Below are 24958 nucleotides of genomic sequence, written 5' to 3'. Positions count from 1 at the left end.
TCCTGAGGAAATTTGGGTTCCCTATAGATAGATGGACGGCTCAGAATTGTGTGTTTCCACTTCCTACACTCTATACAAAATAAATTAAATTAATTTGTAATTATCTGAAAAATATTAAGAATTTGTTGAAGACGAGGAGGGCATAAATTCCCCTCCGCAACTATCCCTGTGACAGCGGGAAGCCCTATACTGGCGAGTTACCGGCATAGGTAGCTCGCTCAGCCGTCAGATTCGACCGTGGCGCCATCCCTCCTTTAGGGTGATACTATTTGTGTCTTGTTGTCGCCTGAACCCCGAGATCTGAGCCTCTACTTTAGTCTATCGCGGCCAATCGAGGGGCTCCAGTCGCGCCAGACGTTACCACGTGTCGTCTCCCCTAACCTCCGAATACGCGTCAAAACACTCCAAACCAAACATCCCAGTTGACCTCTCTCCAAGTAACCCAAGCACCCCTCAAACCGAACTCCCTATAGCCCAACGAAATGGGTCACCAAATCGCCGAGGAGACAGTGCAACCAGGCAGCTACGTGATAATCGAGAAGCAGAATTTCCGAAAGCTCTGCAAAATAACCGAAAAGGGTACCTTCACCCTAGGAAAAGAGCAAGTAGAAATGGAGCATCTCCTGAACAAGCCCTACTGGACAACCTTCAAGATGTTGCCCTCGAAAACATCGAAAAAACACGTCTCCCTGGAGGTAACACTCCGAGCTGAGACGATGGAGGACATTCGCCAGGGCCTGTCCAGCGGGACCGACAACAGATCAATAACCGACGACGGTACTTCCCAGAAGCTCTCCAAGGAGGAAATAGAGGACCTGCGGGAAGCTGGTAAGTCCAGTAAAGAAATCGTCACCACCTTAATCTCAAATAGCAGCTCCTTCACCACGAAAACGGAATTTTCCCAGGAGAAATACATTAAAAAGAAGGAGAAAAAGTACTTCAGATATTTGACAATCAGAAAGCCCTCGATCTCCATGATCCAGGAGATTTACTTTCGACAGGACTGCTCGAAGATCAATTTCTTGCGAATGGATACTCTCTCACAGATTCTGTCATATTCGGATGTCAGGTCTGAGGGGAAGTTCTTGCTGTACGACAGTGGAACATCTGGACTGTGTGCTGCTGCATTGCTTAGCAGGATTGGAGCAGACACCAGTGGTGTTATGGCGTATCTGCATCCTGGCAATCAGGCGCATTTGACGCTGGTTCAGGCCATGAACTTTCCGGAGGAGCAGGTGAAGAGGATGATAATTGCGAATGTCCAGAATTTTTTGAGGATTTATCATCAGGGTGAGGGACAGATTATGAAGGAGCTGGTGGCGAAGCATTGTGACTGGAAGAGGATGAAGGAGATGCAAGATGCGGAGGGCATTGCACCTGCTAAGAAGGTGAAGCTGGATGATGAAGTGGTGGAGAATGGTGTTGAAGGGGAAGGAGATAAGGAAAGGGAGAGGATGGAGGGGCTGGAGACAATGCACAATGGAATTTGCCATGTTCCGGACAGCTTCAAAGAGCCAAAGTGGCTGAATCAAACGAGAAATGCTGTTAAATGTTTTACAAAGAGTAATGCCGATGGTCTTGTCGTTGTGACTAAGGAACACCCATCCAGTATTATCAATAGCCTCCTCACTTTTCTCGGTACATCGAGACCTTTTGTCATTTATCATTGTCACAGGGAGCCCCTCCAGGAGACGTATGTTGCACTCAAACAGAGAAAGGATATTGTTAATTTGAGACTTTTTAGTAATTTTTGTAGGGGCTACCAGGTACTACCGAATAGGACACATCCTGAAATCATGATGAATGATTTAGGGGGTTATTTACTGACCGGATTTTTAGTTGAGTGATTGGGTGGGGAAATTTTGTATGGACATTAGTATGTCTCAATCATTGTATTTTTTTTTAAGATACTGCAGTGTTTTCGGTGAAATTGATTATTTTGAATTTTTTCCTTGATTTGAGAATTTTTTTTTTTCATTTCAAATTCTGAGCTAAAACCCATTGTTACTCTTAATGACATTATTAATGAAATTGGACGTCCTATTTGACTCACCTGTTGATCAATTAAGCACATGAAAATATTTTTTTTGAATATTTTCATACTTATCTAAAATGGAGAAAATAAATATTGAACTCGACATTGAATCACTACTGTAGACCATTCATTCTCTCAACCTGAAAAGAAATTATATAGTGAACATGACAGTAATACTAATTGAGGGAAGAAATGTCAAGCAATATTTTTTTCACAATTCTCCTTCTGAAAAAAATTCCTGACATAGTCACACAATTAATTTTTTTTTCATACTCCCATGTCTGCAATTGAAGAAAATAAAACTGGGAAACTGCAGTCGACATCAAAATAACAGCCAATGATGAAAAAAAAAAAAATCAGTTGAAAATTTGAATTTCAACCTTCAGAATAATCAATAATTTCTCGATATACTTTCGATTTTATTAAGTAAACATCTTAATCGATTGAATTTTCACTCATCCCTCAGTGCACACTCACAAAACATCCTCGGAACTCCCCTAATTTCCAAGGCATCTGCGTGAAAACTTATTGATTCTCACTTAAAATTAAACAATCAAACTCATAAATCGACTGTAATCTTACAATTTATATTACAATTTATTTTCCTCTTAAACGCAGAGAAGCCCGTCCAATTCAATTCATTTTCTTTTTCATTTGTTCCTAGTCCTCAAATGAACGGAAAAAGCCATCGATCACCACTTTCCACTCTTCACTGATCAATTGAAAATTCCCCAATCATGATCAATAGTTATCCCTCCCCCTGGACCCCCTGGACCCTTCGCCGTCCCTTCCCCTCCCTCTCCCACCGTAACTACTCCTGTTATTGTCATTACTCCTCCCCATTCCCCTGCCCCCACTCTTCCCCCCGCCGTTGTTGCCCCCTCCAAAATTTTTATTATTAAATCCCGAATTGAATCCACCACTGCCCCCACCACTGCCGCCCATCTGTCCCCTGAAATTGGGTCCGAAGCCACCCCTCTCAAAATTGGGGGGAGGATTATTGGGATTGGGACATCTGAAACCAGGTGGGCCCTGAAAGTTTCCAAAATTATTGTGTGCAAAGGGCCCCATGGGCCTGAACTGATGATTCCCAGGGAAATTGCCATTTGGTGGTCGTAAATTGGGATTGAAATTCGGTGGTAATTGCGATCCATTGGGTCCGTTGGGCCCATTGGGCCCAAAGTTGGGGGGCATATGCATCATGTGAGGGGGCAGACCATCGGCCATACCACTGCCCATAAGATTATTACTTTTACTTTGGAGAGAAGAATTCAGTCCCATATTGCCAGCAAGGCCCATTGTCGGTGGCATATTGGGTGAAATATTCTGCATATTGTGGTGATTGGCGTTGAGATGATTGACACCGGACGATAGGCCCCCCATTTGCAGGGATAACGAGCCCAGCTGTGGATTTCCCAGGGCTGAAGAGATCATGTCTCGTTTGTCGAAGTTTCGGTTGTCATTGTCGTCGTCCCAAGGCCGGGGCCTGTTGTCACTGTCTCCGTAGCTGTCTCCATCCAGATTGGAGGGTTTGAAGTTGGGGGGTGGGACGTTGGGCCGGAAGTCCCGGTCCCCGAAGGAATTACGTCCGTCGAAGTCAGGCCTTCCGGGCCCACTTGAGCCACCACCGAAGCGCAGATCCTCGTCCCTGTTTATGCTGTTGATGTTCATGTTGCCGATGTTGTTCATTCTGTCGAGGCTGTTCAATCTTCTGAGGTCTTCGTCTTGCGCCAGGTAGGCCGCCATGTCGACACCTGTTAAGTGCATCATGTGGCGGAGATCTGTGTCGCTGTTGCAGGAGTCCTCCAGTGTCGAGCCCCCGAAGACTGGCTGGTGGAGGCGGGAGTTTTTGTCGTTGCTCTCTGACCAACCGATCAATTGATCGAACTTTCGTTTACCACCGCGGTTCAGTGCCTTGAGGAGCTCCGGATTCTGGGCGAATTTTGAGGAGGGGAGCGGTGGCGGGAGGTCAATGTCTGGGACCTTGGAGTAGTCAATGTCACCGTCGTCCTGGAGGAAGTCCTCGGGATCCTCGATGGGCTCTGGGACGGTTAGTGCGACGTCTTTTAGCTCTTCTATTTCACCAGCTGTTACCAGCTTGTTGATGGCGTCGTTTCCTCTGAGAATGGCGTCTGCTAGCTTGGAACCCGCTGGAAGGATAGACGTGAGGATTAGGTGACGGGAATGTGATTTAACTTTCGCAGGGAGGGGGTTATGGGGTTTAACCCCTCACGTATGGCGCGTCAACTCTGTTATTCAATGAACGATAATTTGAAAACAGTCGAACGAAAATAATTGAAATGAAATGCATTGGCTGGGTTGAACTTTGGAATAAACTCCTAGAGAATTTCCGCATTTTTGACAACAATTTCAATATTTGCCGATGATTGGCTGCCGAGATCTTCGAATATGAAAAATTTATTTATAGGAAACAAATTATTCAACAAAGCGAAATTTAACTTCTGCCATTCGATAGAAGGATCATTGAAATAGTTTATTGAAATAGATCAATGAAATAGTTTACTGCAGAGACAATTCCATTGACTTTCTCAATGTCTTTTCCAAATGTCAATATGTCTCTTGGAATCCGAGAAAAAATGAGAATAAATAGACGAAGTACTTGGATATCCTTAATGTAGAGTCTCATGGAAAAATGCAGTTGTTCCACAAACGCAGAATAAAGTGTGAAATGTTTCGAATTAAAAAAAATACTGTGCGAAATTTTGTTAAATTGTTAAAACAAAAATTGTGACAGATGAGATTGCTTGAGTGATCTTTATGTTAAATTAAAATTGACAAAAATCTTTTGGAGGAATTGGTAGAATGAAAAAATCCTTACGTTCAACAGGGACCATTTTTCCGTACAAAATAATAGCATTTGGGGTGACTTCATTGAGAGGCACAGCGCCTGGGGTCGTCTCAATGAGTTGATTGACGATGGCATTCAGTGCCTCGACTTGCTCTGGATCCTCAGCCTCCATTTCGTTCCACTGGGCTTGGAAATTTCTTGGAATTGGCTTGGAATATGGGACTTTCTTGCTCGCCAGTTTCTTGCTCTCGTCGACGGCATGATCTAGGTCTAAACCAGGAATTCCTGTGATTCCTGCCGCATTATTCTCCTCCTCCAGTTCAATATCTGTGTTTATTTTGTCTTCTGGGCCCATTCCCGGTATCACTGCTGCTTCATCAGCTGAAAGTTAACGATTACAAGTATTAAACGATGAAGCAAACGACGATAAGTCGTTGAAAGAGAAATATTCATAATGCGATTACGTATGGGATTTTCAAAAAACTATTTTCTTGGCACAACTAAGACTTGTTTGAGAACTTTGTCGTTTTTTATTCGATTTGATTCAGGGTTAATTACCTATTTCGTGATCATCGATTCCGCAAGCACCAGCCGGCAAAGTGTTGAGATTATATTTATCCCTCATCAAGTCCCCAGGTCTGTTTCTCGTCCAGAACTTGGACGTGTGATCATTACTTCCTGAACAGAGAATGTGACCCAGTGGATGCCATGCTAGTGTCCATACGATGCTATCGTGAGCCTGTTCGATAGCCCCCACTTCCTTGTCAGCTCTGAAAACATACGAAATATTTCTAATTATCTTTCGGATTAACTATATTCATTCATTTGAATTCAATGTATTTGAATTTAATGTAAAAACACTTGACAAAACCTTACTGAACCTTAAATTATCTGGACAATCGGTAAGATATTAGAAGAAATCATCGAAACCGTTTCTTATTTGAACAGTAAACATAAAAAAAATTGAGAATAACTGTGCGCTACTGAAATCCAATGGAGAAAAAATCCCACAAATCAGTGAAATTTTCATTTTAAGAAAAACTTCTCTTAAAAAGAGGAAAAAATGCTGATTCTCAATAATTTTTACTAGATTCTAGTGCAATTGTAGTTAAATTGAGGCACATTATCTCCATTAAAAAAATCTTGGCTCTCGAATTTGCAACTTTTGCATTCTTCAAGGACATTTTCGTTTTTGAACTAGTAATTTTTCCGTTTTTATTCCTTTCAAATGTTTTTAATCTGAGAACCCTGTGATTCTTGCAAAAAATATTTTTTCGGGATTTCTTGTCTGAACTCAAATAATATATTTTTTTCTCCCAGTACCATTAACTCTGGAAACAAAAAACAGTTGATTTTCTGCGAACGCTTTTCGATTTTTTTTGTAAAATCACTCATTCGCGAGATAAATAGACAATTATTATTTTTAAAAAATGTACTTGCATCCGTTCCGAGTGCTTTACATTATCTCCTTACCCAACATGCCAAAATAATATAGCTCCATCGCTTCCACCACTGCAGAAGAGCCCCTCATGGCTGGGATGCCAAGCAACACTGGATGCCTCCTTCTTATGTCCCCTGAATGTCTGCACCTCTTGACTCAAATTCCGCAGATCGAAAAGCTTGAGCAGATGATCCCTGGAGGCTGTGACCAACCAGTTACCATTCTCGTTCCATTTAACGTCCATAACTGTGCTCTTGTGAGCATGCAAAGTAGCCAGAGACTGTCCAGTCTTTGGATCCCACAGCTTCACCGGCTGCTGATTGTCTTTACTTCCCGAGATGACTAGACTCTTCTGCGGGTGCCAGTGCACACATTTCACATCTGCTCCGTGACCTAAAGGCAATTTTTACATAATTTTTCGTCATCTCAGTCACCTACAATCGAGACTAGTAGTTGAATAATCATGAATAAACACCACAAAATGATTAACTCGATGCTTTAATGATTCATAATCAATAATATTAATTGATAGTGCACAATAATTTGGGATTGATCATTGATACTGATTACATTATAATTCATTGATTAATCATGTCAATTGATCAATTTTATGAATTGATCAACTTCAATTCATTTTCTTTCTTCAATATCTTACAGTTGAAAAGAGATATCAAATTTTTGGGAAAATCATTCTTGTGCAGAACACTGAGAGCCATAAAAGTTACCATGAAAATTTTGATACCTCTCTTATAACCAGACAACAAGGTAAATAAAAATTTTATACCCCTGAGAATTCTTTCCTCGTGACACCGTAGAAAGTCCCAAATTCTTACGGTTCCATCATCACTGCACGTCGCCAATTTGTGATCCGTTGGACTGAAACTACCGGTCGAAAAAAATATAATAATTACCGCTCTCACGTTAACGTAAGATATTTTTTGTTTTCGATATTTTAGTTACTGTCACGTCATGTTTACGTAATTAATTCGTTGAATGCATTACAGAAGAAATTGAGAGCTTGTGTGTGATTTTAACAGTGAATTTTTAATTGAGAATTCAACTGATTCAGTAGTGAAGAGGTGAAAATTAACGAGACTTGTCGATTGTTGGAATTATGTTAAGTATGAAATTATCTCGGTCATGGTCTGTTATCAATGAGAGAGTTGAGGAGGAAGTGATGAGAGATATTTCCTCACTGGGAATTTAATCGAGTAAGAAAGAGTTCTCTCGACTTCTGTCCTAAAGTCATTCATTGTCGGGAGGAATACAATGAGTTGATAACTTCTCGATTTCATACAGCTTTTTTGTTGATTGCTGAATCATCTCAGTAATGAGTGCAAACTGGAGAAATCATAAACTGATGTTTTTGAAGGAAATTGCTTTCTGCCAAAAAAAAGGCCTCTTGGTCACCAGTTCAGAGATGAATTCACAATTGACAAAAATGGAAAATTTACCAGCATCATCACCCTTCACCACTTCACCAGAATTTTCACGTACCGATAAAATTTATGAAGTTTTCTTTTTAAATATGAGGGAGCAGCTACGGGCGAACAATAATTCATTGCCGACAGTCATATCTGGCATTCGAAAATTGTAAAAAAATTTTGATCATAAAAAAGTCAAATGAAAATTTGTCATTTTCATAAAAAAAAAAGGTTTTGAAAAATAGAAAGAAATGAAATGAAAGTTTTGAAAGTTTTTAGAATGCTTCGAGTTTATTTTTGTGCTCAATTCGATGCCACATGACCATAGGACAATGTTCTCAAGTGATATTTTTTCTTAACTCAGTGAAATTTAATAAATTTTCAATGTTTATTACAACAAACAGCGGACGAGAAAAAACAAACGTACATTGAGTGTCTTGAAAATTCATTCAATCGCCTGTATTCTTCGATAATTGCTTGCACTCACACACATTCATGCCAATTACCCCCCCACGATCCCGTGAAAACGAATACCCGAGTCATGTTTCAATTTTATATTATTTTTTTTTCATTCTCGCAATCATTTAAAAAAAACATTGACCTTTATTATTGGAAAAAAATTGCATTTCATGTTTAGTAAATTGTATATTCAATTTTATTTGTATTGGAAAATGTTGTAACAAGGAGGCAGGATAATAGTATTCTTTATTGATGCATTTCAAAAGTAGGAAATACTCGAATATTGGGTGGCTCCATATATCAGCAATATATATATAAAATTATATATATATTTTCCTCATTTTATTTTAATTTATTAACAGATACATTTTCCCAATAGTTTTGGCGCATTATAAAAATCTCACGAAGTTGAAAAATGGTGAATGAATGATTAAATTTAAAAAAAAATAGGGGATTCGTTGACGAGGAAAATTGTTAATGGATAGATAAATTATTGATAGGAATGTTAATCATTTTTTTAATGAAAAAATGGAGCATCAAAAGTCGCGAAAAATCGGCGAGGAAATCAACTTTGTTGAGATTATTTGGTAAATATCTTGGGAACCAGTGAATTGGGAGGCAAAATTTTAGCAGAAAAATCTTCAGCCAAATTTCCGTAAACCCCTTCCTCCCCTAGACACTTCCAAAATAATCTGTAAATCCACCAGCTCTGGATTCATCTCCCGAGCTCAGAAGAATTTTTTTTTCTCATGTTTATTTCTTCCTTCATGGGATATCAGGGATTGTTCAACAATTTATTCTTCATTTCTCATCAGAAAAAGGTTCAAGGTGGATACCGATTAATAGAGAGGACATGAACAAAAAATATCAGATATCTCATAAGAATAATAACGATGAAATTTGTATAAAATATAAATAGTTTAATAGAAAACCGACAAAAATTTCTAGTGTGGTTGTTGATGTTATACCTGAGTCCTCTAATCGCTTCTTTGTGGGCCTGAAACATCTTTACGTTGTTCATGTTGCTCTGCCAGTACTTGACGTATCCAGCATGATCACCAGTGACCATCCAGCTCTCGTTGTGTGACCACACCATCGTTCTAACTGGACTGTCATGAGCCTAAACAAATTATTCAACAGAAACAAAACAAAAAAAAACATGGTAAAACGTTTCAATTATTAAGCAGTTTCAAGCAATAATTGTTTCGTGATTTTAAAGTGTTTCTGAAGTTTTTATTCATTATTTTACTTTTGTTACTGTCGTTTTACCTGAAGAATCGTTTCAAAATTGAACGTCAATCCATTCCAAAGTGTAAATTCACCACTGGAGGCACCAGTGACTAATCTTCTACCCTCTGGTGTCCACGCCATGCAAAATATAGGACAACGCATTTTATTTGTTGCTGTTTTAACGAAACGAGTTGTAACAGCATTTATTGGATTGTCGACGTAGCTGGGTGGTGGGAGGAGGTCGGGGTAGTACATAACATCTGGCTGGAGAGCACGTCGATCTCTGTAGTCTCTCTGCCAAACTCGATTCTACAATTTTCATCAAAAAAATATTTTTTCGATTGATCAACTCACTACTCGAGGCGAAATAGATGAGCGCAATTTCAGTTTGTTTCGTAAAAATCTCCGAAACTGTTTGATTCGTGAGGAAATTTCATGAGAATTTATTCTGCACATCTTGGGGTTTCATTTTTTTCTCGTTTTGTTAAATTATCTCGATGAGGAGACACCTCTTCTGTGCAAAATTTCAGAATCTACAGAAAAGATCTTGTCGAATGTTTTCCAATATTCAAGCTCGTCTCTTGCCTGCATCGTTGTTTCGTGGAATTAATTTTCACGCATCAGAGTTATTAACTGATATAAAAAAAAATTACTTCACAATGTACTTGAATCAATAAAATATTTTTCTTGTGAAAAGTCCAGACTCCCATTGAGACATTCCAAAGAGGTGGAGACGAATTCATTAACAGATCTTTTTATGGATAATCTAATGAGGGGCAAAGTGCTAGTCACTGAAATAACCATAGTATAGATAAGCATTAAAAATCTGATGGCCGATCATTTGTGCAAAATTTTGTGGGCTAAAAAAAATTGAGTCTCTTCTCTAAATGCAGTGGATTCAGCAATGTTTGAGGTGAATTTTAAAATTTTGTGTTCATTTTCTTTGTCGGCGTGCACAATACCCCTGAATAAACAATAATTCAACAATTGAATTGTTGTCATCATTCAAAAATACTGTTGATTATACCTCCAAACTCTTGATAATGGCCGAATTATAATCGACAGTCTTCCTCATAACAGATTTCCTCAGTCTCTTCCCATCGAATTCATCTTGCAATGCGTCCTGCCCCCCAGAAATAACTTTGGGTGCATGATAAGGCCTGAAGGGCTTGAAGAACCCCCGTCCCTCCCTATGATTATTAAATCGATGCTGATACCCTCCAGAGGTATTGATGGTCGTTAAATTGGGTGGTGGTGCTGATAAATTCGGTGTGGTAGGAGGTGGCACCGACATATTCGGCAGATTAATCACCGGTGGTGGGCTTGCAAACTGTGCATTCGCCGACATTGTTCCTTATTTATCAAAAAAAAATCAGCTAAAAAAAAATATATCAAACAATTTTTACAATTGATAAATTGTAAAATTCTCTTTTTCAATGAGTGTCAGAGTCTCATCTTTAGGTTAGGTTGCGATTTCCGAGTGAAAGTCACTTGGTGATTCCATTCTGCCCCAATGTACCTAAAAAAGAGGTGAAATATCAGTCAAAAACATCCGAATAATCAATTTAATCGACGAAAAATTTTTGATTAACTGTACAAACGACAGTTAAACGGCTGAAATATTGATTGCTCATTTTTATAAATTATTACAATTGTTTATGGAGTTTGGACGCATGCGATATCACTCCACTAACCCTTCTAACGTCCTGGAGACTCCAAAGTTAACGATGCAGCAGTGCTGATTGTCCTTAAGTGGTAAACTACAAAGTTTTGTTGAGTAGTACTGTGTAATTGGTATTTAGAACTTGTTCGAAGGCCAGATCGTTTCAAGTCCACGCTACACGTTTGCACCTCATGAGAAACACGTCTGTGTTGCGTTATGGGTGGGTCACACTTGTCGATTGTACGTGGCTATCGGTCAATTTAATTGGCTTTCCGATGGTCGGGAGATGTCAAGTTAACTAGTGAGTTATTAGGGCAATGCTGTTTTATTTATTCAGGTCGTTACTGGACGTTAGATTCACTGATCGGCTCCCGACGCCATAACACCGCGCCTTTACGCCACTTCTGACGGTGGTGGACAGATATCAGCGCCACTTTTTGGCATCCAGACAAAATTGAGGCAGCTCTAAAGTGCTCTAAAGCCAGATTATTCTCTTTACCGACAGTGAAATGGGCAGGGAGCGAAGGTATTGTGGGTTATTTAATGTTGGTAATGCTGATGGTTTGGAAGAGGTGATAGCGTGGGAAAATACCCGCAAATTTAAATGAGAACAGCTCGATAAAATTATAATTTCCAGTGTGACACCAAAGGCTCCTCATGTCGGTTAGGTTTTTATCTGCCGACCCGAAGGAAGGAAGTTATTGTAATGACCCCGAAAATCGAATGTAGAATTTCCATGATTTCCCCACAGCCCCCGCTGAACCTCTTTTGTCGGGTAGCTGCGTGACATTTCACCTAATAAGACCTGACGTCCCCATCGGACGGTATCCGGTTAATTCATCCCAAACAATTCCATCCCAAAACAAATTCATCCCATTTTTTTTTTGTGGCGCGAGCCACAAACGAATTATTGTTTCGAAGTTTATTAACGCGTCTCGAATATTCTATACCGTGATATTCGAGACGGGCATCATTCTGTCCTTGTCCCTCACGAGATTTCTGGACGATTCCCGAACCTTCCATAACAGAAGGTATTCAACCCGAGTCTGGTCACCTGACGGGAAAATGCGGCTTTAGTCACCTTTGCGGGAGGGTTGCGGCCGTGTTATTTAGGCTCCAGCGTTGCCGAATCCACTCTATACTTCCCGGGCGCGTTTAGCGAGTTCCCAGCAACGTCGCGCAACAGGCAATTTCATTTAACACGGGAAAAAATTGTTCACCTGTTGGAAATAATTTTTTTTCTCCCAGAATTAATATCGAAAAAAACAATATCGAAAAAAAAATAGTAGAATTTTCCAGATACTTCAATTGACGAATTCAATTTTTCTCAAATTTTTCCGGTCAACCAGTCGATGGCAAGGTGAATAAAACGACGTGTTGCGGCAATTCCCTCGCACGGTGACCAGTCTAGGGTTAAACTCGCACGCTCCCCGGCGAATATCTCAGTCAGTCAATCAGCTCAGTTGAATTCAGTCCGATTTATATATTCGATGTGAACACATCTCTGCGATAAATACAACGCCTTTATATTCCACAACCACGGGTTATTATTGTCTCTCTATACACCTAACCGCCACATTTTTTATTACTGTTTGGATGAAATACGCTTGGCGGAAGCGCGTGACTTATCGGATTAATTTTCAAGTTTTGTACTGACTTTATACTTCGATGCTGCGGTCTATTACGTGTGGCCTATCTGGCGAATGCTAGTTGAAATGGATAAGAATGATTTCACCGTTTTTTCGCAATGTTTCCTGTTAATCCGTTGATCGGTTGTGTAAACAATACTAGGAGAGAATCGTGAAGTATCTGATTGATTTTGATGTTGTGATGAATGCCCTTTTCTGTGAAAATAAAGTTTGTTTTTTTCTTCCTGAATTATTGCTGTGACCGTGAAAAATTCCATTGGAATTTCATGTTTGGGATGCTTTTCTTTGGGGTGAATTGTCTGGGATGAATTCACCTAGAACCCCATCGGACGTACTCTGCCGAAACTTCATTTGAACCCGATGAAATTGCTAGTCAGAAAGTACCTAATCGCTGACTTTCCGCTTAAGGTGCCTCCCCCCCTCCCCCCACCGCCTTAAATAGTTTTGAATTAGAATGATTGTTGAGAGGGATTCTCAAGATCATCATAGCCCATAATCATTTTATGACACAACATAATTGTAATAGTGACGACTAACCTGGATGAATATGAAGTTAAAAAACAGTGATACGGCTACAGAAGCAATTTTCTCTTAATACAGCCAAAGTTCAGAGAATAACATTGCATAATTATTCCATCACTCTAAACAAGTCTATGGAAACGAATAATTTGCATGATATATAGCAAGGAATAATAGAGATCGAGCAACTGTGCAGAATTCCGTTACATTGAATTTATTGCTCATTGTCTCGAAGTGTCTGCCTGACCAGTGCTAAAAATGAGAATGCAGTATGGCAAATCTGTGGAAATGGAAACATCACTAATAACAACATTGTTCACGAAGACATGATCAAAATCAAAGATTTCGATAAAAATTACTTGCCGATGTAAATGTCTGCAAAGTGACCGGTGCAAATCCGCCGACCGTCAGAGTACATGCTCGCTGCGACCTCATGATAACCATCGACAGATCTTTTACGAATTGATTTTTTGAAGCACCTGATTTGATGATAAACCATCGTACATCATAAGCTGCGTCGGATATTGCGAGGCTTGCACCAGTGAGATTATCACATGACATTGTGTAAAAGTATAATTGTGTTATACTTCCCCCAACGTATACACAGTAATGGAATGTAGAGAGTGCGCTGCTGCTGGATGACTTTTCATGAAATAGCGAAGGAATAAGTAATCTCAAGTGAAAATTTAGTACGAGAAGTTTCGATTAGATTTACGGAAATTAACCCCTCACGTACGGCGCCCGTATAATAACGCGGATTGTCCCAACGAACGATAACTTGAAAAGCAGTCGAACGAAAATAATTGAAATAAAATGCATTGGCTGCATTGGCTGTATTGAACTTTGAAATAGACTCCTAGAGAATTTCCTAATTTTTGACACCAATTTCAATGTTTGCCGACAATTGATTGCCGAGACGTTCGAAAGTGATAAATTTATTTATAACAAACAAATTATTCGACAAATCGAAATTTCACTTCTGCCATTCGATAGAAGGACCATTGAAGTATTTTCAGTAAAAATTTCAACATTGTTGGGGGAAATTTTGTCGATACATGAGATGATTTAATATGATTGAATCGGTTGGCTGTAAAATTTTCATCTACACCTTTTGTTCATAGAAAAAAATATTATAAATGCATTGAAAAAAAAAATAGTTCACTGTAGAGACAGTTCTATTGACTTTCCAAATATCTTTTCCAAATGTCAATATGTCTCTTAGAATTCGAGAAAATGATTTTTTATTATTGACGGAAAGGGTCGATGCATGGTATCGACGCCGTACGTGAGGGGTTAAATGAATATCTTAACCCTAGACTGGTCGCCATGCGAGGGAATTGCCGCAACACGTCGTTTTATTCACCTTGCCATCGACTGGTTGACCGGAAAAATTTGAGAAAAATTGAATTCGTCAATTGAAGTATCTGGAAAATTCTAGTATTTTTAAAAAAATATTGTATGCTTAATTTTGGGAGAAAAAAAATTATTTTCAACAGGTGAACAATTTTTTCCCGCGTTAACTGAAATAGCCTGCTGCGCGACGTTGCTGGGAACTCGCTAAACGCGCCCGGGAAGTGTAGAGTGGATTCGGCAACGCTGGAGCCTAAATAACACGGCGGCACTCTCCCGCGAAGGTGACTAAAGTCGCATTTTCCCGTCAGGTGACCAGACTTGGGTTAATTACTCATCAATTACAGAATAAAATTGAGATGCATGAAAATCATACGGTCATGAGCTGAACCATCTCCATGCAAATTAAGAAACTGAGGAGAATAACTACTCCAAGCATTACACTTCGATAAAGTTCTTTGATGTCCTCGACGAAAGCAATTAGCTGTTGATGTCTCCGAATACACCTCACAAATCGTGATCGAACGTGAATTTCGTTGACTACAGTTGATTCATTTCGCTTATCGCAAATCTCTCTCAATTCTTTCTGCAGTATCACAAATTGTCCGGTGGCAGTGATGTTCATTTGACATAAGAAATTGTCGAAGCAAAAGTAAGTGTAGCAACAAGGCCACGTTGAGAAAATCTACGAGAAAATACATGAAAACTTTCAGGGAACTGTCGTAGCATTAAAAATTCCCATTTAAAGAGATTCACCTGCGCAAGATATAAAATCTCATACCAGGGTGACACTTTAATCGGTAAATTGGAATACAATCGGAACGGGAATTCCCTGTCACTCCCATTTCTCCCTCGATTCTCTGTGATAACAGTAATTGTTCCATTTTCATTTGGCACTACAAAGTGTCTTATTGAAAGTTACCTAGTAGCGGTCTTATGTAATGAATTGATATCGTCAAATGACACATGAAAATTGCAAATGCTACGATTCCTGTCAATCTCCTCATGCACTCGTTCATTACAGCAGCGCCATATTCTTCATACTCAATATACCAAAAGTGCTTCTTGGCGTATCGAATTAAATCCAGAAACTGTCGGCGTTTTAATGCAAAAGATACAACTTTATACAAACAAAATAGCACTGTAATCAGATTCATACTGGAATAGGTAAATTTCTATTAAGCGTTGAAAGTCGTAGAGAATTCTTCTTAGACCCATAGACAAATTTCATTACCTCATCCAAGAGTTATACAGAGTCAGATATTTCAAAATCAGATTTCCCGCATTTCCAATTGTAGATGACAAATAGTTTATTAATATCACATCTCGGTGGCTTCATTATTGTCAGCATTAATTTTCAGTTATAACCAATAAAAAAACTTCCACTTGTAACATCAAAAAAAATTTCTCTATGGGCCCAATATTGATAACTCACCTCGATATCGTTAACACACTTAAAAACATCTACGGTAGTGAAACCTATAGCCCCTAGCACAGCGCTAATTGTGTAAACCACAAGTGCATCCATAGCGAATTTCGCAGATTTCGAATCGAAAGGCCAAAATCCGGAACATTTCAAAAAGAAAGCTGTCCATTTTACCGCCCAAGATTCACCCGGAGGTGACGCCATGGCGTCTGGAAGAGAGACCTTCAACTATCGAAATACATGAGGTACCTTGTATCATTATGTACTTGGTCTTTTCTCACGTTCACACCTTGCCCTCGCTGATATCATGAATAGGTGATGATCGCATGTGGACCGGTAAAATTATTTTCTTCGAAATTTCATATCGATTGGGTAATGAGGTACCGTTGCGTGATGTTTGATGAGTGGAAAAGCTGTCATAGGAAATACGCTGGAGCGAGCTGTAGCTAACTAGAGGCTCGACTGCTATCGAATTGAAAAGTATAGGCCCTAGACTTTGAACGTGTGCAGTATGAACAAAAAAAAATTAAAATATGGGACTAGTCTCATTTTCTTCATATACTGTTGCTACGTTTTCACCAAAAATTTCCCATTTTTTTATTAATCGTTATTTTTTTCTACGGCATAAACTGCCTCAGAGAACATCGTTATTGCGGTTCCCTCGCCGAATATGCAATTTTGATGCGTACTAACTCGATTCGTGACGATGATTCATGTGCGAGACTTTCTTCATTCATCGCATTGCTGTTATATAGCGTTCTACATCTTTGTGAGGTCATAGGAAATGATTGGATGGGATTTGGATGAGGTAGGAGGGGATTATTTTCAACATGAATAACCAGAAAATTTTAACTGAAAATAGGGGAGGTGGGGGTAAAATGGACAGTGAGGGAAAAATGGACACCCTCGAAATTTTTATGTTTCTCGATTTCTTTGTTTGTTTTTTCATCATTTGAGCACCAAAGGTTCAAAATGTGGATATTTGCCGAGGTCATACGTACAGATGGTGCCTGATATTTAAAAAATTGAAGGGGGGGGGGGCAATGTGAAAAAAGGAAAAATGTCGACTCGGGTTGATTTACGGGGCAAAATCAATTATGGTAATCATTTCTCTGATTTTTTGTACACCATCATATATCAATATTTGCTAAACGAGTACCTAACTGCAACAAAGACTTTCAAATTTCACCGCGGTCTCAAAAAAATTAAATATTTTCGTATTTTCGGCGGTGTTCATTTTGCCCCTACCGCTACCCCTTCTAGAAATAATTCCATGAATAGGTCTTATTGTTTTTTTGTGTTATATCATGGATCATTAGAAAGCCTCTCAAAGTATTTTCCTCGGAGTAGAGTTTTTTTCCTTAAGGTGTCCATTTTGCCCCCACCTCCCTTAATGGACCAGACCGGGATTTGAACCCGAGACCTTCCGATTATGCATCGAGTGCTCTTCCAAGTGAGCTATCCGGCTCCTAGCCATTTCTTCATTTCAAATTTCTGGTACACATTGAGCTCCGCCGTCCTTCTTACGACAGTCATTTTCACATTAAGGGGGAACAGAAGGCCAACATTTCCTGGAAATTTTCAACCAAATTTCCCGCTCAAAGTTATTAGTATTTTTTGAACCCAGAGCACATTGACCTTCATCATCACCTCCTGGAGATTGATGTGCTTCGATTTTCAAAAATATCGATAACTTTGGGCAGAAAATTTGTTGAAAAGTTTGGAAAATTGGCCGCATTCTGGTACCCCTTAAAGAAGGGAATTTTAATAGCGTTCTACCTCTTTGTGACGTCCTAGAGAACATAGAAGTAGCATGGGAAACCACAGGAAAACCATGCCGGTACAAGGTGGTTACTCCATTAGCAACCCTAGTGGAAAAACATGAGGCAGAGGCGTAACATGCCTGATCAGAAATTCGGATCGGACTTGATTAGTTTCTGATCGAGACCTGAACAGAATTTCCACTCGGGAACCTCCCGCTCGCCGGAGCCTCCCGTTGAAAAATTCGGTTCCACTTGGGATCGAACTCGCAACCTTTCGCACACTAGACTTGCGCCTAGCCCACTCCGCCATCGCCGAAGTTTATCCCTCCGCCATCGACGTCGGGATAAATTCACAACTGACCTCTCGAGAATAATATGCAATATATATTTGCAAAAAAAATAATCCGCTGCTAATCTACACCACTTCATTACATTGTAGTTATGATTTATCCTTCTCGAGCGTCTGCCTGATAAGAGCTAAAAATGAGAAGGCAGTATGGCAAATCTGTAAAATAAAAAGATGACATGACTTATGAGAATCCTTTCTTAAGGGGTAACAGAATGCCGCTGATTTTCCAATTTTTTGAACAAATTTTCTGCTGAAAGTTATCGATATTTTTACAAATCCAAACACATTAATCTTCACGAAGCGATAAGGAAGATCAATGTGCATTGGGTTCGAAAAATATTAATAACTTTGAGCAGAAAATTTGTTTGATAATTTCGTGGAAACGGTGGCCTTCTGTTATATCTAAATCCCTCATTGATCTATTCTCGCGGGATAGAGTTGCGCAGGAACACACAGTTACACAGGCATCTGAAATCTGGATGAAATGGCTTACCGATGTGAATGTCTGCAAAGTGACCGGTGCAAATCCACCGATCGTCAGAGAGCAGGCTCTTTGCGACCGCATGATAACCATCGATAGATCCTTTACCAATCGATTTTTGAAAGCCTCCGATTCTATTGAAAACCACTGTACATCATATGCCGCATTGGATATCGCAAGACTTGCCTCAGTCAGATTATCACATGTCATTGTATAAAAGTATAATTGCGTTATACTTCCTCCAACATACACACAATAATGGAATGTAGTAATTTTGTTGCTGTTAGTTGACTTTCGATAAAATGGTAAAAAAAAATGAATCTTTAGTAAAAAGTTTAGTCTTTAGTAAAAAGTTTTCAAGATACTTCACAAAAATTAAAAAAGATATCTTGATTTTTCGTGAACAACTTAAAAAAACGGCTGGAAATCATGATCTTACGGTCATGAGTTGAAACATCTCCAGGCAAATCAAAAAGCTGAGAAGAATAACTACTCCAAGCATCACACTCCGATAAAGTTCTTTGACGTTCTCCACGAAATCTATCAACTGCTGATGTCTCCGAACGCACCTCACGAATCGTGATCGAATGTTATGCTCATTCGATGCACGCGATCCATCATGATTGTCACAAATCTCTCGCATTTCTTTTTGCAGTATCACAAATTGTCCAACAGCAGTGATATTCATTTGACACAAGAAGTTGTCGAAGCAAAAGTAACAGTAACAGCATGGCCATGTAGCGATTATCTGCACGAAAACAGAACTTTTCATTGAACTGGAATGATATGGGGAAATTATATATAATCCAACAAGACCGGACATCGGCATAATCGAAATTTTGAATTACAGTTAAATTTGGAATGAGTCAATTGTTAATATTACCATCAATTGAAATATTCAAATTCCGAATTACTCTATCAACCAATAATTGAGAAATTGAATTACCAATTATTATACACGGAGAGAAATGTTCAGTAAAAATTACGGAACTCACAATTCGCTCCAGAATTACGGAAAAGACGTAATTTTTATTGAATATTTCTCTCCGTGTATTAATTTTCAAATTTCAATTACGATCAATAAATCTAAATTATTATAATGTGCAACTTCTCATAATATTAGTAATGATTTATATCGATCTGTGAACAACTCACCTGTCCAACATAGAGGATCTCATACCAGGGCGACAGAGTAATCGGTAAATCGGAATACAATCGGAAGGGGAAGATTCTGTCACTCTCATTTTTCCCTCGATTCTCTGTGGTAACAGTAATTATTTCCTCATTACATACTATACAAGAGCGGGCAACACTACAGATTACCTAGTAATGGGATTATATAGTGAAGCACAACCGTCAAATGACACATGAAAACAGCAAATGTTACAATTCCGGACAATCGCAACATACACTCCTTCATGATATTAGCGCCGTAATTTTCATATTCAACATTCCAAAAGTGTTTTTTGGCGTAACAAACTAAATCTAGAAATGATTTACGTTTGAATGCAAAAGATATAACTTTAAAAGTGCCAAATGCTCCTGTAAAGGTAATCATAGTAGAATAGGTAAATTTCTACAAAGCAAATCGTAAAATATTCGTTTGTACACCCACAGGCAAATTTCATTCATCGCATTCTCAAGTTGTTCTCAATCAAGAATAAAATTTTTCTATGGGTGTACATTCATAACTCACATCCATATCTCCATAACACTTGTAAAGATCTATGAGGGTGAAGAAAAGTGCCCCTATTACTGATGTAATTGTGTACACAACGAGCCCATCCATAAATTGTTCCCCTAATTTTGTATTTGCAGGCCAAAATCCGGAACATTTCAAGAAGAAAGTTGTGAGGGTCACCGCCCAAGAATTAGCCGGCGGTGCTGTCATGGTATCTGGAAGAGGGAACTTCGAGAACAGAAATGACATCCAACATAGTATCATTTCCGATTCCCTCAATTTCCGCGCTCACGCTCGGCGCACCCTCGGTGTGATGAATACATAATGATCGCGTGTGTTACACCGAAATGGCTTTCCCCGAAATTTTTTATCGATTGCATTACGATATCTATCTACGTTGCATTTGGCGCGTGGTGCGCTGGTCTTATGGAGAAGTTTGGGGGAGCTGCAGCGAAGTTAAGACTGGCAATATTCGAGCAACTATGACTACTTGCAAACCCATACCGTGTTGAACGTTACTACGGTAAATAATGGAAAAAACGCGGCAGTAATAGTTATCAACATCAATCTGATACTGTAAGAAACTTCATACACTCCAAATTTTCTTTGCGCGACCGATTCATTGAATTTCTATATTACACTTGCTTAGGGGAGACCGGGGCGAAGTGGGGTAGCTAGGACAAAGAGGCGGGTGTCAGAGCTTCTATCATAATTGCAGTAGAGGCTTCGTATAAGATACCTTAGGGACAGTGGGAGAGTGGAATTCCGGGAACCCCTGTGCCCCCACTACGCGCAACCATTGATAGAAGAAAAAAAGGGATCAGCGGGTTTCAAATGAGATTCCTCGCTCGTTGCGCCCGAATTCAATGAAATTTTCATTTTTACTGAATGAATATCGATAACTAATCAATTTATATGTGTTTAATGTTTTGAATTTGTATCGCCCGCGGTCCCTTTTCTCTCTAAACGTAACTCCGCGTGATAGAATGGCAGCTGATGTTGGGGGATTGTTGGTGGACTCGAGAATAATGACATCAGACGAAAAATTACGATTTTTCGATGGGAAAAGTGAAAAAAAAATCTATGTATATTTCCATTACTTGAAAAAAGTGGTGTAACCTCCCCTGAAGGTCATTAGACCCTCATGATCACTTCGTTCGTCCTTCCCGTTTGACCCTTAACACTGTTCGATCCTTATAACTACTGTCTTCCCGTCGAAAAATGACCGGGGCCATAGGTATCTTATAAGAAACCCACGGAACATAAATATTCGGGAGACATTAAAAGTGCTGAGGGTGGGGGTAGTCCGTTCGCGCTTGGAGCGCGAGGTATCTTATAGAGAGGTATCTTATACGAAGCCTCTACTGTATATTGCTTTTTAGCCATCACTATTCACATTCTAAAATTATCAACGCGCGTCTCCAATGTATTACAGTTGGGGGCACAGTGGGGCAGTATCCAAAAACTTTAAAACAATTTAATACCGAAGCGGTAAACCGGGTTAAGTTGATTTTGACTATTGGCCAGTTTTTGCATATATATATATATATATGATGACATATATATTGCATATACCATCGCATAATAGCTGTATACGTAATACATACAGTTTTAATATATAGAAATCAGCCAAAAATGCTGTAAAGCACTTGTATGTACAATATAGGCACCATATATGCGTCTCTATGTGGAATAGGGATTTATTTATATATGTTCCACATGTATAATTTTCCGTGTGGGTTGATATCTCCATTTTCAATTAATTGGAGGTTCAACATGAGGACTTTCCCTTAGGTGAATAATGAATCCACAACTGAGCCAACGAAGAAGAATAATATGCATTATATATTTGCAAAAAAAAAAATCCACTGCAATTCTATACCACTTCTTTACACTGTAATTGTTACGAATCATTTTTTTGAATCGTCTGCCTGATAAGAGCTAAAAATGAGAAGGCAGTATGGCAAATCTGCAAACATAAAAATATGACATAATTTATAAGAATCCTTTCTCACTGATAAATATATGGAAAGATTCAATTGCTTTAACGAGGCTTCTTGACAATTAATGTCAGTCGTCAACAGCAATTGAACCGTTAGGGTGTTTATGTATTACACTCCGCTCTAGTCCTTGAAAATTAGCATTCTTCAACCACACGGAGAACAAAATACTACCATAAAATGGATTCCTTTTGAGGAATCGGAAAAAATTTATGCACCGGTAGTGAAATTTTTGCTACGCGCAACAGAAATTTCTCTCGGATTTACCCTCTATATCATAAAAATCTCAATCTACTTCTGGTGCTGAAAATTTGGTATTATGGCACACTCATTGGTCTATTCTCACGAAATAGAGAAATCTGGATGAAATGGCTTACCGATGTGAATGTCTGCAAAGTGACCGGTGCAAATCCACCGACCGTCAAAGTGCAGGCTCTTTGCGACCGCATGATAACCATCGATAGATCCTTTACCAATCGATTTTTCAAAGCCTCCGATTTTATTGAAAACCACCGTACGTCATATGCCGCATTGGATATAGCAAGACTTGCCTCAGTCAGATTATCACATGTCATTGTATAAAAGTATAATTGCGTTATACTTCCCCCAACATACACGCAATAATGGAATGTAGAGAGTTTCGTGCTGCTAGTGGACTTTCGATAAAGTCATTGAAAAAAAAGGTTAATCTCCAGGGAAAGTCAATCAGTTTTCACGATACTTCACAAAAATAAATTGCTGGTGATCATAATCTTACGGTCATGAGCTGAAACATCTCCAGGCAAATCAAAAAGCTGAGAAGAATAACTACTCCAAGCATCACACTCCGATAAAGTTCTCGGATGTCCTCTACGAAATCTATTAACTGTTGATGTCTCCGAACACACCTAATGAATCGTGATTGAATGTTTTTCTCATTCAATAAACGAGAACCATCAAGATTGTCACAAATCTCTCGCATTTCTTTCTGCAGGATCACAAATTGTCCAACGGCAGTGATGTTCATTTGACACAAGAAATTGTCGAAGCAAAAGTAACAATAACAGCATGGCCACGTCGCGATTACCTGTTAGAAAACGCAGAAATGTTTACTGAACTGAAATAACGAAACAACGGGAAATTACAACGTCGGAACATCGGGTCTACATCCCCCCGGAGTTGGCCGATGATGACCGACAGCGAGAATGTATGCATATTGTATACATCGGCAAATCCTGCATGGGATATAATTCAAGAAGACTCACCTGTCCAAGGTAGAGGATCTCATACCAGGGCGACAGAGTAATCGGTAAATCGGAATACAATCGGAAGGGGAAGATTCTGTCACTCTCATTTTTCCCTCGATTCTCTGTGGTGACAGTAATTATTCCCTCATTACATACTATACAAGAGCGGGCAACACTACAGATTACCTAGTAATGGGATTATATAGTGAAGCACAACCGTCAAATGACACATGAAAATGGCAAATGTCACAATTCCGGTCAATCGCAACATACACTTCCTCATTACATCAGCGCCATAGCCTTCATACTCAATATCCCAAAAGTGTCTTTTGGCGTAAAGAATTAAATCTAGAAACGATTTACGTTTCAATGCAAAAGATACAACTTTATACAAGCCAAATCCTCCTGTAAAGAAAATCATTGTAGAATACGTAAATTTCTATAAAGCGTTGAAAATCGTGAAATATTCGTTTGTCCACCCATAGATAAACTTCATTTGCCATATTTTCAATAACTTGGCAACAAATTTCAAGTTATTCTCAATCAAGAATGAAATTTTTCCATGGGTGCCCATTCAGAACTCACATCCACATCGCCGTAACACTTGTAAAGATCTATGAGGGTGAAAAAAAGTGCCCCTATTACTGCACTAATTGTGTACACCACAAGTCCATCCATAATTAGTTTGCCAAATTTTGAATTGGCAGGCCAAAATCCGCAACATTTCAAAAAGAAAGCTGTGAATGTCACCGCCCAAGAGTTACCTGGAGGCGACGCCATGGGGTCTAGAAGCGGGAACTTCGAGAGTAGAAATAGAAGTCATCCTTTCTATCATTTTTTATTCCCGCCTTTTCCACGTTCACACTCGGCGCACCGACGGTGTGATGAATACATAATGATCGCGTGTATTGCATCAAAATGGTCTTCTCCGAAATTTGTTATCGATTGTATCACGATATGTACCTACGTTGCATTTGGTGCGTGGATCGCTGGCATTATGGGGAAGTCTAGGGGAGCGGCAGCCAACTGAAGGCTGGCAATATTCGATCGGCTATGTAACTTAGTAATCTCATAACGCATTAAACCTTTACGTGATAAAGAACGGAAAATACGTGAGCAATAATAAGTTGGAGACTAGACTAACAGTAGATTCGTCATGAATATTCATCGCTTACACCTAATCCACACGAACATGGGTACCATTATGTGTATTAAACTGCTTCAATATTGCATTCGGTTTGAATTATCTGAAGTTGTAAATTCCAAAGATCTGTCCTCTACAGAGCAATATTTGCATTATACTACACGCCGAATCAATCTTTGTGTAGTTGATTATTAAAGGTGAGAAAGGAGTTTATGGAACCAGGTATCGTGAATGATTACTAATATTATTTTCCTTCTTCGTCAATGAAATCGTGCTGTAAACCACTTGAAAACATTGACGTTGGGATCA

The 24958-nt window shown here is 39.2% G+C and overlaps 5 protein-coding genes across 6 annotated transcripts; 1 reads left to right on the top strand and 4 right to left on the bottom strand.

Moving 5' to 3' along the window:
* Positions 1–338: 338 nt before the first annotated feature.
* Positions 339–2145, top strand: LOC107041051 (tRNA (adenine(58)-N(1))-methyltransferase non-catalytic subunit TRM6). The gene has a single exon (XM_015261410.1). It carries the CDS (start codon positions 483–485, stop codon positions 1845–1847), a length of 1365 nt encoding a protein of 454 aa, XP_015116896.1. The 5' UTR covers positions 339–482; the 3' UTR covers positions 1848–2145.
* A 288-nt stretch (positions 2146–2433) lies between these two features.
* On the bottom strand, positions 2434–11462 carry LOC107041124. 2 transcript variants are annotated; one of them, XM_015261527.1, is made up of 9 exons: positions 11049–11462; positions 10426–10917; positions 9438–9707; positions 9137–9288; positions 7070–7167; positions 6318–6678; positions 5403–5614; positions 4875–5225; positions 2434–4185 (listed from the first exon to the last, which is right to left on the bottom strand). In XM_015261527.1, the coding sequence occupies exons 2-9, from the start codon at positions 10744–10746 to the stop codon at positions 2777–2779; spliced, it is 3174 nt and encodes a 1057-aa protein (XP_015117013.1). In that variant the 5' UTR covers positions 10747–10917; positions 11049–11462; the 3' UTR covers positions 2434–2776. The 2 variants fall into 2 exon arrangements, with proteins under 2 accessions (XP_015117013.1, XP_015117012.1); XM_015261526.1 differs by having other exon boundaries at positions 11093–11462.
* A 1981-nt stretch (positions 11463–13443) lies between these two features.
* LOC107041058 (odorant receptor 13a) lies at positions 13444–16122 on the bottom strand. Its single transcript, XM_015261416.2, has 6 exons — positions 16015–16122; positions 15502–15754; positions 15336–15439; positions 14956–15264; positions 13593–13871; positions 13444–13509 (listed from the first exon to the last, which is right to left on the bottom strand). Exons 1-6 carry the CDS (start codon positions 16105–16107, stop codon positions 13444–13446), a joined length of 1104 nt encoding a protein of 367 aa, XP_015116902.2. The 5' UTR covers positions 16108–16122.
* Positions 16123–18207: 2085 nt separating this feature from the next.
* On the bottom strand, positions 18208–20402 carry LOC107041057 (odorant receptor 13a-like). The gene is made up of 6 exons (XM_015261415.2): positions 20295–20402; positions 19922–20174; positions 19754–19857; positions 19038–19346; positions 18611–18889; positions 18208–18273 (listed from the first exon to the last, which is right to left on the bottom strand). Exons 1-6 carry the CDS (start codon positions 20385–20387, stop codon positions 18208–18210), a joined length of 1104 nt encoding a protein of 367 aa, XP_015116901.2. The 5' UTR covers positions 20388–20402.
* Positions 20403–22182: 1780 nt separating this feature from the next.
* Positions 22183–24198, bottom strand: LOC107041008 (odorant receptor 22c-like). Its single transcript, XM_029126311.1, has 6 exons — positions 24091–24198; positions 23692–23944; positions 23524–23627; positions 23037–23345; positions 22657–22935; positions 22183–22248 (listed from the first exon to the last, which is right to left on the bottom strand). Exons 1-6 carry the CDS (start codon positions 24181–24183, stop codon positions 22183–22185), a joined length of 1104 nt encoding a protein of 367 aa, XP_028982144.1. The 5' UTR covers positions 24184–24198.
* Between the last annotated feature and the right edge of the window lie 760 nt (positions 24199–24958).

This window comes from Diachasma alloeum, unplaced genomic scaffold (genome assembly GCF_001412515.2).
Source record: "Diachasma alloeum isolate Michigan unplaced genomic scaffold, Dall2.0 Dall_scaffold_00354, whole genome shotgun sequence".
Lineage (NCBI taxonomy): Eukaryota > Metazoa > Arthropoda > Insecta > Hymenoptera > Braconidae > Diachasma > Diachasma alloeum.
Note: the sequence above shows the minus strand (reverse complement) of the source record. Positions and strands in the feature narration are given on the sequence as shown.

Bases quoted from the DNA above. Each gene is read 5' to 3' on its own strand.
- LOC107041051 (XM_015261410.1), top strand. From the start codon at position 483: ATGGGTCACCAAATCGCCGAGGAGACAGTGCAACCAGGCAGCTACGTG.
- LOC107041124 (XM_015261527.1), bottom strand. From the start codon at position 10,746: ATGTCGGCGAATGCACAGTTTGCAAGCCCACCACCGGTGATTAATCTG. The intron at 9,708-10,425 runs GTATAATCAACA...TGAAAATTGTAG, and splicing joins CCATTATCAAGAGTTTGGAG to AATCGAGTTTGGCAGAGAGA. The intron at 6,679-7,069 runs GTATAAAATTTT...AATTGCCTTTAG, and splicing joins CGAGGAAAGAATTCTCAGGG to GTCACGGAGCAGATGTGAAA.
- LOC107041058 (XM_015261416.2), bottom strand. From the start codon at position 16,107: ATGGATGCACTTGTGGTTTACACAATTAGCGCTGTGCTAGGGGCTATA. The intron at 15,440-15,501 runs GTAACTTTCAAT...CTGTTATCACAG, and splicing joins TTACATAAGACCGCTACTAG to AGAATCGAGGGAGAAATGGG. The intron at 15,265-15,335 runs GTGAATCTCTTT...ATTTTCTCGTAG, and splicing joins AGATTTTATATCTTGCGCAG to ATTTTCTCAACGTGGCCTTG.
- LOC107041057 (XM_015261415.2), bottom strand. From the start codon at position 20,387: ATGGATGGGCTCGTTGTGTACACAATTACATCAGTAATAGGGGCACTT. The intron at 20,175-20,294 runs GTGAGTTATGAA...TTTGCTTTGTAG, and splicing joins AGTGTTATGGAGATATGGAT to AAATTTACCTATTCTACTAT. The intron at 18,274-18,610 runs GTAAGCCATTTC...TTTATTTTACAG, and splicing joins CTTTGCAGACATTCACATCG to ATTTGCCATACTGCCTTCTC.
- LOC107041008 (XM_029126311.1), bottom strand. From the start codon at position 24,183: ATGGATGGACTTGTGGTGTACACAATTAGTGCAGTAATAGGGGCACTT. The intron at 23,346-23,523 runs GTGAGTCTTCTT...GTTTTCTAACAG, and splicing joins AGATCCTCTACCTTGGACAG to GTAATCGCGACGTGGCCATG. The intron at 22,249-22,656 runs GTAAGCCATTTC...TTATGTTTGCAG, and splicing joins CTTTGCAGACATTCACATCG to ATTTGCCATACTGCCTTCTC.